The 11,367-nt window shown below is 38.5% G+C and overlaps 1 protein-coding gene across 1 annotated transcript; it reads left to right on the top strand.

The window, feature by feature from the left end:
* The first annotated feature begins 1,689 nt into the window (after nucleotides 1-1,689).
* LOC132314063 (uncharacterized) lies at nucleotides 1,690-3,679 on the top strand. Its single transcript, XM_059812978.1, has 5 exons — nucleotides 1,690-2,138; nucleotides 2,253-2,601; nucleotides 2,712-3,258; nucleotides 3,460-3,517; nucleotides 3,661-3,679. Exons 1-5 carry the CDS (start codon nucleotides 1,690-1,692, stop codon nucleotides 3,677-3,679), a joined length of 1,422 nt encoding a protein of 473 aa, XP_059668961.1.
* Nucleotides 3,680-11,367: the final 7,688 nt, after the last annotated feature.

Here is an 11,367-nt window from a genome sequence, read left to right as displayed (position 1 = left end):
CAATTATCCTTATTAAGGTTGTTGACATGTTCACATACTCAAATCTCATTCAAAATCAGTTTTAAACTTTCATTTTTGAACCAATCCATGAGGGGATTTGAAGCATAGGTTTTAAACTTTCGGTCGACCAATGGCTTTTGGAAACTTCAATGCACAGTAAATCACCCATTTCAGTATCCATTTTTGCCGTTTGGGTCCATTTCGGTCGACCGATGGCCTATTTCGGTCTACCAAAGTGACCTTCCCTCAAAAACATGTTTTCAGCAAAATTTATGTCCAATTCAGTTGTCCAAAACTCCATTTCGGTCGACCGAAATAGCACCCATACACAACAGCCTTCAGTTTTGTATCAACACTGTTGTTTTAACTTCAAACGGCCATAACTTCTTCATTTCTAATCGAAATGGGGTGATTCTTAAGCCTAAAATATTTTGAGTCAGCTTTCCAATGATACCAATGCCATTCTCAGATTCAAATCGTAGTGAGAGTTATTCATGTTTTAGTGAGAGGGTGTCTGTTTTCGCTTAAACCAGGAGAGGGCGTTTTGTGGGATTTTTGTCTAAAATTCTTAGAACCTCTTGGAATGTTGTGAAATGATTAGTTTAGGTTCTTTAGACTACATTTGACTTGCTTGGGGTCAAATTTTCCTCCTTATAAATTGACCATTTTGCCCTTAATTAATGAATTTTTGCCCGTTTTGACTTTCGCTTGCTATTACGCTTTCTTTAAGTCCCGTGACTTCATGGAAGGTCACATTATTTTCTTAGGGATGATTTATATCTCTAGAGAACTTGGTTTATCTTTCACTTCCGCATTTCAGATCAGTTATAGGATCAACTTTCGGGTCATCATTGACGCACCGGGTTGAATAAAACTCGGGTCATTACAAGTGGTATCAGAGCTCCTAAGTTTGAATACCTTAGGATGACGGGTTTTGGGTGCACATCATGCTTATGTTGATTTTCTTTGATATGTTTGCTTGCTACTTGTTAACTTATTTCGGTATTATAGCATGTTTACGTGCTTAGTTTGATAACCTGTCTACGTGCTTACGTGCTTAAGTACCTAGAAGTTTTCAGTATCTGTTTTAACATGTTGTAAGTTTATCTGCTTTAGCATGATGGTATGTTGCATACATTGACATGTTTTTTGTTGCTTACATTCATAGCATAAGTTGCATTCGGTCATAATAACTTGTGTTATTATTGACCTCTTTCCTTTCGTGCATTTAGCATCATGGTTTTGACTCGTGGAGAGTCTTCTCGTCACGACGGAGTGGATGAGCAGGTTGAGGACACCGGGCTCACACGGGGTCCAGGGACGCCCAAGGTTCGACATTATGGTGTGGATCCTAATCCACCACGAGCGCCGACTTATGAGGAGCAGATTGCACAGGGAGTGGCTCTGGGATGTCAGATGTTTCGTCAGCATATTACAGGGATGTAAATTCTAGTACCGGCACCAGCACCGGCACCGGCACCAATTGCTAATATGGCATTGGACTACTTCATGAAGTTATAGTGGGGTAAGATTGACCAGTTTACAAGGAGTATGGATCCGCTTGAATCAGAGGCTTAGTTTAATCTCATGGTACGTAAGCTCGATAGCATGGCAATACCTACAGACCGATTGAGGATCTCCTTGACAGCCTCTATAGTCATGGGAGATGCCGATATCTGGTGAAGGTCCATGACCAATATCCACGATGTAGAGGTGATGACATGGGAGGAGTTCAGGACATTATTCTTTGACCGCTTCTTTTCGAGGGCTATAAGGCAGGACATGAGAATACAGTTTACAGGTCTCTATGAGGGAAGGATGAGTGTCCTTGAGTATGAGACACATTTCACTTCTTTTCCCCGTTATGCACCGGATATACTAGCTACCGATGAGCTCAGGGCAAGAAAGTTTCAGGATGGATTACATCTTGATTTTAGGCCACGGATTTCAGTATTGGATTTGAGGACCTACGGAGAGGTGGTCCAGAAAGCTATGTTGGTTGAGGCAGAGGATCAAGATCAGCTCAGCATTAAGGGCTCATATAATCAGTCTCGTGGAGAGGCTTCATCGGTATCTGTTGGGGTTCAATGGAAGAAGGCTAAGGCCGGGGACAGTTCTCGTGTTCAAGGACAGTCACAGTAGGCTTGGTCTGTACCCATAGTTTCTATTCCTTTAAAGAATTTGATTTGTCACCACTGTCAATAGCCGGGGCACATCAAGCCTCGCTGCCTACAGTTGCAACCTTAGAGCAGTCGTTCACAAACAGGAGCTTCGACGCAGGGCTCCAGGGAGCTTGTAATTACTGTAAGCAGCTCGAACATTTCAAGAGGGAGTGTCCACGCCTACAGAATAGAGCACAGGGTGGCACTGGTTCAGAGGCCACACCAGCATAGTCTGCAGTTGTTCAGCCAGGTTTCAGGGTGCCTCAGGCACCACAGCCAGTCACACCATCAGTTGGTTCTTATCAGGGTAGGGGTTCTATGCCTACTGCTTTCGGACATCAGTTGGGCCACCAGGGCAGTTCTCAGTAGTCAAGGGCTCAGGGACAAGCTTACACATTGCCACAGGCCGATACCTCCACAGGAACTTCTACAGTTCGAGGTATCTTTCCAGTTTTTAGTTCTTGGGCTAGAGTACTTATTGACACAGGTGCATCACATTCATTCATATCTGCTTTATTTACACATTCTTTGGGTCTAGAGGTCACGCAGCGGGATGGTTTCCTTTGTGTTGACACACTAGTTGGGGGTCCAGTGTTTTTGGACCATATTTGTCAGGGTTACGCTATCCAGATAGCTGGACGGACATTAGATTTTGATTTTGTTATTTTTGACATGATGGGCTTTGACATTATTCCCAGGATGGATTGGTTATCCTTCTTTCGTGCTACGATCGATCGCTTCCGTGGGAGGTTGTCTGTTTATACTCCCAAGGGAGATTATTTTCACTTTGTGGGAGATCAGAGCAATTCCCACTCGATGATGATTTTTAGCAATGGTGACTGGAGTCGCCACATGTCCTACTTGGCTAGCCTGTTAGCTAACGAGGATAGTAGTTTGGGCCGCATTTACCCAACAGTTGTTGTGGAGTTTCTGGATGTTTTTCCGGAGGAGTTAACGGAGCTTCCTCTTCTTCGAGAGGTCGTCTTTGCCATTGATGTTATTCTTGGTACTGCACTGATCTCTATGGCACCGTACCGTATGGCACCGGCAAAGCTTGATGAACATAAAGCTCAATTAGATGATTTGAAAGCTAAGGGTTTTATTCGTCCTAGTGCTTCACCCTGGGGAGCACCGATTCTTTTTGCGAAGAAGAAGGATAGGTCTTTGAGACTTTGGATCGATTATCGTAAGCTAAACCATGTCATGATCAAGAATAGGTATCCCTTGCCTAGGATTGATGACTTGTTTGATCAGTTGACGAGAACTACTTATTTTTCAAAGATTGATTTGAGATCAGGTTACTATCAGTTGAGGGTTAAAGATGATGATATATTCAAGACTGCTTTTCGCACACGGTATGGCCATTATAAGTTTCTGGTGATGCCATTTGGTTTGACCAATGCTCCAGCAGCTTTCATGGATTTGATGAACTGTGTATTCAGTGACCATCTTGATCAGTTCATTATGGTCTTTGTTAACAACATTCTCGTATACTCAGCATCGGTGGAAGAGCATGAGTATCATTTGAGGACAGTGTTGCAGATCCTTAAGGATAATAAGTTGTACACCAAGTTCAAAAAGTGCAAATTTTGGCTACCGAAAGTGAAGTTCCTTGGACATGTTGTTTCAAGGGGCGGTGTTGCAGTGGATCCATCGAAGATTGAGTCAGTGATGGATTGGGAGCGTTCAAAGACAGTGTTTGAGATTTAAAGTTTTCTTAGCCTAGCTGGCTATTACCAGAGATTTGTTCAGAATTTCTCTCGTTTAGTGGCGCCTATGACTTGACTTACCTGCAAGGGGGTCAAGTTCATATAGATCAAAGCCTGTGAGTTTGCTTTTCAGGAGTTGAAGGTCAGGTTGACAACGGCTCCAGTTTTAATCATTCCTGAACATGGTTTGAGTTACGTGATTTTTTGTGATGCTTCGCGAGAAGGCTTGGGTTATATCTTTATACAGACAGAGTGGGTGGTTGATTGGTCTCGTCGACTATCAATAATAATCAACTCTTTGCAATAGCACAAATCATTGTAAAATAGGGCTATTGGACGGGTAAGTCAAACCACTGGGATTGCTAGTTTATGGCAGCCAATGTCTTTAAATTCACTTTTAATTTGATGAAATGGGTATAGAGTTTGTTGGATTTGTCACTTAATAACTAGAAATGAAATGTGCATAGGCAACAAATTAAAGGAATTAAGAAGAGGAAAATCTAAATAGAGAGGACTAGAGAACTGAATCCACTACCTACCTATAAACATGCTAGAACATGATTTACTTAGGGAAACAACATATAAATATGACCATAGAATGCAACAACATAAAATTGCTACATTACATTCAAGAGATTCATGAAATCAAAAGATAAGAATAACCTATCAAAGTTTCACATGCATAAACTACCTAAACTAAGGTGTAGCCTTAGACATGTTCACTAAACTATAGATTATCAAGCCCTCAATTAAATGATAAAAGCATATGAAATCAAGATTCAAGATTAATCCATCAAAGGGAGGCCCTAAGCTATGGACTAACAAGTTCTTATAAAATATGCCAATAAAAACACTTCCACAATCTCACTTCAATTGTCACTATGAAAATGAAAGCAATATAATCATGAAAGGAAACAATCTAAGACAAGATAATTAATTCAAAATGATCATTTATAGACATTGAAGTTCATTACAACATGTAAAGTGCTCTAGATCATGGAAAAACCATATATATACATCATTACCCCAAATTTAAACCAAAACTAAGGCATGCTTACAAAGTAGGGCTTTATCACCTCCCTAGATAGGGAGTTAGTTACCCATAGGAGCAATGGAGGAAGGAGAAAAGAGGATGAGGCCTTCCATTTTCGCACCATAAGGGTCAAGAACACACAAACCCTCTAACCTTACAATATTTCTCTCTCTAGCCTTACAAAAATACGAGATATCTCTTTTACAAAGCCTTAAGCCCTTAATATATCAAGTTTAGCCTCCTAACCACTCCAATTTCGTGGTCCAAAATCCCTAGAAGCAACAGAACCATACAATGGGGTCAAAGGGGATAACATTCAGCAAATCCATGGAGTGGTTGATCTGCTATCTGCAGATCGGCGGGCGCCCGCGGCTATTGGGCGGGCGCTCGTGAAGCTTAGGCGGGTGCCCACGAATGATAAGGAGACTGGCCGATTGGGCAGGCGCCCGCAGATCTTGGGCAGGCGCTCGTGGAGGACTGGCTCACTGGATGATTGGGCGGGCGCCCGCAGATCATGGGCGGGAGCTCGCGGAGGACGAGGGTGTAATACCCCTAAATTTAAAAAGGAAATAATTGGAATTTTATTTTTTATTTTATTATTCTTAGGTGTTTTCATGACTTTTGTTACGTGGCTTCTTGTTTTGTTGTTTAAATGAACTAACTATTTAATTATAAGTGTGCGTGATGAAGTGGCATTTGAATGTTAAATTAAATGTATTGTTTTTATTTTATTTTATTTTTAATCGAACTTAGGCTTGGATATGATTAACGGACTATTTGGATAGTGTAAATGGGTACTGTTTTATCCATGGAAGTATATACAAGTATATATATGGGTATATATGTATATAGAGTTAGTTTTAATTATTGGTATTTATTAATAATTAAACTTGAGGTATTAATCATAATTTAATATAGGTTATAATTTTAGGGTTACATATATTCTCACGTTATTAGCCGACTTACATTATAACTTTTATAGTTTTTTTTTCTTTCTCGGATTAAAATTAGAATTAGGGTTTTAGTTTTTCTAAACCTATAAATATATCATTATGTTGACTTAGGGTTTAAAAAAAAATATATGTAAACCCTTTTCACGTACCAGAGAGATAGAGAGGAACAGAGCGTAAATTGTGAGACAATAACAGACCATCTTTGGTGAGGGTTTCAACTATGGATAAAGGATTGGTCATAGGAGAAGGGAAGGTTGAGCAATAGGAGGCTTGACGGCAGTAATGATCGCCGGAAAAAAACCTAGGAAGACGGCGACAAGGTTTTGATTCCAAAACCGCAAAGGCAAGTTCTTTCCTTTCTCTCTCCCGTTGCCTGTGTTCTGTGCATCTGTAGATAGTCTCTAGGGCTTTAATGGACTAATAAATTGAATCTTAGATGCTTAGTATTTGTTTAATCAATTATTTGTATGTAGGCGTGAATTAATTTTGTTACAGTTCATGCAAGTTTGGTTTGGTTGCATTGCTTGCTCTTTCTAAGCATGTTGGATCGGTAAATGTTTTAAGTTTTAATTTCATGCAAATTGACTTAAGTAAGGATTTGGGATGTTTTAGATATACTTAGGACTCCTTTGAACAATTTTAAAAACCAACAAAGGGAGTGGAAGTGGCCGGTGCTGAAGCAGATGGTCGAAAAAACGTAGCTGGAGGAGAACAGAGGCTCAGAAGGATGAAGAGCCGGCTCTGGGGATTGAAGAGCCGGCTCCCATCATTCAAGAGCCGGCTCCAAGAAGGCATGGAGCCGGCTCCATGCTTGCAAGAGCCTGCTCTTGCATTTTAAAGCAGGTTCTCTCCTATTTTGACGTATTTTAGTGTTTTCTGAGTTTTTGGGCACCGTTTGGATGATTTTAATTCTTTCGAATTGTGTTGTGAGGGCACTTGGGGTTCTTAATTTAAACTTCAAGTGTATTTAAACCTTTTATTGCATAGTTTATACATTTATGCTAAAGTGTTAAACAGTAGGAAAGCAGATAACTTTTCAGTACTGTTAATGGTTAGAGGAAAGTTAACTTGCGTAATTTAATTCAGTGATTGAACGGATTATAAAACCAGTCATGGGGATGATTTTGGGTGTAAATAGGATTCTTAAACTCAGTATTAAAGATGAACAGATGGTTGGGCATAGCCGGAGACGAAGCTGAAAGGCGAAACGGAGCAAAACTGGACAGAGGAGGCTCTAAGCCTTTAAGAGCAGGCTCTAAGTTTCAAGAGCAGGCTCTAAGATTTTATGGAGCAGGCTCTAAGTTTCTAAAGCAGGCTCTAAGTTTTTGTAGAGCAGGCTCTATGGTGTAAAGAGCCTGCTCTATGATTTTCAAGAGAAGGCTCTTTGGTTAGGTTACGTTTGGTTGCAATCTGGAGCTATCCGGGAACTGTTTGGGCTATGTTTGGAGTTCTAAATTGTTTTAGGGAGTGAACTAACAATTTTAAAAGTAATTTCAAGAGATCTTAAGCTCTCTAATTACATAAGTTAGCCTATTATAGGAAGGGAATGATCAGTGTGAAAATTAGACAATTCACATACTGTTAACGGTTGGAAGGGAAGTAGTTGTTAAATTTTTAAATGGGTAACTTAAGTAATTATAACATGATTTTAATCTTGTTTTAAATGCACGTTAGGGTCATTTAATTAATAAATTTGATCTGTGCACACTTGGGAATTTAATTGCTGAATTAATAAACCCGTTCTGCAATTATGTAGATTAAGGATAGGAAATTACTTGCTTGTTCTAATATAGCAATTTAATGAGTTATAACATGTTTCTAATTTTTGTTTTAGATGCACAATAGAGTCTTTTAGTTAACAGATTGGACCTGTGCATGCTTTGGATTTTTATATTGCTGAAACATTAATTTTCCTGCAATTACATGAGTAAAAGGTTTGCTTTAAATTGCTGAATTATTAGATACACTTTTCTACAATTAATTGGATGATGGTTTTCAACTGGATGATGGTTTTGGACTTAAATTGCTAAACTAAAACATAAGTTTTGTAATTTACATAGGAGTTAACCTGGACTTAATTGAAGAATTAATTGCATATTTTCTGTCAATTATATGAATGGATTCTGGATTTTAAGTTGACGAACGATTAAGTTTTGTCTCATCAATTTCATGGATTTTGTCATGGATATTTAGTTGATAAACTGTTCCAATTTTGTTTTATCAGCTACATGGATTTATGTGGACTGTATTTGGTGTACTGATTGAGTTAATGCATCATTTACGGATCATGTGCATGGTATGTACCGGTATGGGACGGTGACATACGAAGGGACGGATTAGATCAAAACGCTAATTCCAACCCATTCATACATACGGAATGGATTAACTAAAACAGGTGAATCCTACATGGTTTCATGTCCTGTCAACTAAAACAGTTGATCGACATTTTGGATGGTTATTTATATTTTTTGTTAATAGGAAGGATAGGGATTTAATTAAAACATTTAAATCCTAATTACATGTTGTGTTTTGGCGACGAATAGTTGACTGGCTCAACATTGTATTTGGATGGGATGTAAATACGCTTAATTTATGTTAGTTTGTGCGACTGAATAAGCTGAACGACTAATTGGATTTCTTATGGTTGGATAGGATCGGACTTTATATATATAATTATGGTACCGCGATCTGAGCTTGAGTCTCATAGTCGACGGTTAAGGAGCGTATATACAGTAGGATGCATAGCTAGCTATGTTGGTTGAGGTATACCCTGTTAGGCTTAGGTAGTCATGCTTACTCAGGTGCGTTTTTGCATGTTGCCTTCTATTCAGGTTGAGACCTTCAGCATAGTCTAGTGAGAGTCCTGTAGTGTGGTTATATGTATATATCTATTTACGGACTATATAGATATGGTTGAGACATTTAGGATGTATCTGCGTATCGGGTCTTTGTTTGGATTGTAGTTAGGATAGAACTTGTTCGTGGGCCTGACCCACTATTATTTTTCAGGTAACGGACGGTTCCAGGTCTTAGATCTTGTTCATGCTGAGTAAAGACGACTTCTCATTCTTTTGACGACGTAGACGGTTCCTGTATGGTTTAGCATTGGATTCTTTTTCGGTGGTTCATTTCTCAGTGATGATTTTATTAAGGGTCCACTAGATGGATTTCCGAGTTGTGTTAGAAATGGAGAATTTGGATGTATCAGAATAATTCTTTATTAATTTAATTTTATTCTGAGGTTTCAGTATTTGGTTTATCATTCTAATTTCTTTTTAGCACATTTTTATTTATTCCTGTTTCCTTAATTGTATTCTGTGTTCGTTTATTACTAATTTGTTTGATATCCTCGGGTAGTCGGGCGTGGGCCTGGCCAGCCCACATCTGGAAATCCGGGGGTATCACAGTTCGTATCAGAGCACTCCAGGTTCTAGTGTCCTTAGGAGTGTTTCCATTATAAGACTCATGCGTTGCGTCTCTTAAAACTTAGAGCCATATTAGGATTCATTGTACTCTTTTTGCGGTTCGTTAAGAGGAGTTGATGTCAATTATATTCCATAGTTATGGAATGGTTGACACTAGGAGAAGGATGGGATTCAAGGGGAAAGCGATACAGACCCAAAGGAGTGAAGTAGTAGGTTTTCGAGTTCTTTGTCAGAAACAGAACTTGGGATCGAAGGTTTAGTTCCAAGGTTGGCATTACTTAGAAGGTATATGCCAAGAATGGATCAGGGTGTAGGTGGTAGGTCCCCGCATGTCGGGGCTAACATAACTTCAGATGTTCTTAAAAAGGAGACAAGTGAAGAGTAGGATTCTGAAGAGTATCCTAAGGGAGGAGATACAGCGTCTCCAAGAAAGGGGATGTTGAAGCTTGAGGATGAAGGATATCATGAGGGTGCTCTCATTCACCAGCAGTATAGTGAATGATACTAGTAGCATTGGTGTGAACCACTCTACATATGGATGAATTTTCGTGTCGTCTCTCAGAGAGTCAATTGAAAAGTACTCTTCAGGAGTTTAGGGATCTGATGGAATTCTTTACAGAACAAAGATGTGATTTTATATCACATTCTGGAGTGAATGGGGATTAGGTTGTGATGTTCTACATTACGTTGTAAAGCCACGATAAATGGTTTGCATTCCGAGTATAAGGAAGATGAGGGTTAAGCCGTTGGATATTTGCTTAGGCAAAAGAATGTTGCTTTTATGCTATGGTTATAGATATGTTTCAAGGTTGTATGATTACCAACGAAATTACGAAATGAACTTTTGTGACATAATTTGGGAACTTGAGTTCAAAGGAGGTTTCTTCTCTGGAATGGAGGATGTCTTAAGTAAAAATTATATTTTGGTTGTTTTGTTGTATTGTGTATATCTATGTGTTCGATTTTTTGTTGTTCTGTGTTGTATTTTGTGGTTACGTGTTTCATTTTTTTTAATTTGTCCGGATTGGGAACATGGATTAGGTGGAGTAGGACTAGTCAGAAGTGGATGGTTGGTTGAGATTATCGACATTTATTGGAATCTTATTTCCGTACGGATTAAGAGTGGTGGATTGAGCAAGTTTGCTGCTAAACCTTATTCTCGAAATGTTCACTTTAGAACTTTGCATCAGTTTTACATTGCACTAACAACGGAGTTATAGTTGTACTCATATCTCTAGATGGAGGATTGGATCAAGAATGTCTTCCGTATCAGAAGCAGGGTGCGTTATTGAGGAAGGTCGGTTTTTATGTATTAAGTGGACTTTTCATGAATAGTGTTTCTCCATTTAGGTGGTAGCCTATCGAATCGTGTTTTTTTAAAACATTGGGATGGGATGCATAAAAGCTTTACATATCTATGCTATGGAACTTGGAAGAATGGTGACCTTTACCCGGTATAAACAAATTTAGGTAAGGCTGAGTAGTTGCTAAATATAACATACGTGTTGGATAATTTTTGTGCTTCCTTTATATCGGACCTATATATTTTCTTTACGGATTTGCAAATTAGTGGAGCCCATACACCGAGGCAGAATCCACAACGGAATGGAGCAAAATTTTAATAAAAATAATTCAGAATTTCGTGAATTCCGAGGACGGAATTCCTTTTGTTAGGGGGGAAGAATGTAATACCCCTAAATTTAAAAAGGACATAATTGAAATTTTATTTTTTATTTTATTATTCTTAGGTGTTTTCATGACTTTTGTTACGTGGCTTCTTGTTTTGTTGTTTAAATGAACTAACTATTTAATTATAAGTGTGCGTGATGAAGTGGCATTTGAATGTTAAATTAAATGTATTGTTTTTATTTTATTTTATTTTATTTTTAATTGAACTTGGGCTTGGATATGATTAACGGACTATTTGGATAGTATAAATGGGTACCGTTTTATCCATGGAAGTATATACATGTATATATATGTGTATATATGTATATAGAGTTAGTTTTAATTACTGGTATTTATTAATAATTAAACTTGAGATATTAATCATAATTTAATATAGGTTATAATTTTAGGGTTACA

Source organism: Cornus florida, unplaced genomic scaffold (assembly GCF_030987335.1).
Source record: "Cornus florida cultivar Cherokee Brave unplaced genomic scaffold, ASM3098733v1 CherokeeBrave_3.0.0_Hap2_Chr06, whole genome shotgun sequence".
NCBI classification, from domain to species: Eukaryota; Viridiplantae; Streptophyta; class Magnoliopsida; order Cornales; family Cornaceae; genus Cornus; species Cornus florida.
The sequence above is the reverse complement of the archived record's forward strand: the minus strand, read 5'-3'. Positions and strand labels throughout refer to the sequence as shown.

Excerpts from the sequence above, each read along its gene's own strand:
- LOC132314063 (XM_059812978.1), top strand. The coding sequence starts at position 1,690 with ATGACCAATATCCACGATGTAGAGGTGATGACATGGGAGGAGTTCAGG. Across the intron at positions 2,602-2,711 it reads AGGAACTTCTACAGTTCGAG|CGGGATGGTTTCCTTTGTGT; the intron begins GTATCTTTCCAG and ends GAGGTCACGCAG. Across the intron at positions 3,259-3,459 it reads AGATGATTTGAAAGCTAAGG|GTTACTATCAGTTGAGGGTT; the intron begins GTTTTATTCGTC and ends ATTTGAGATCAG.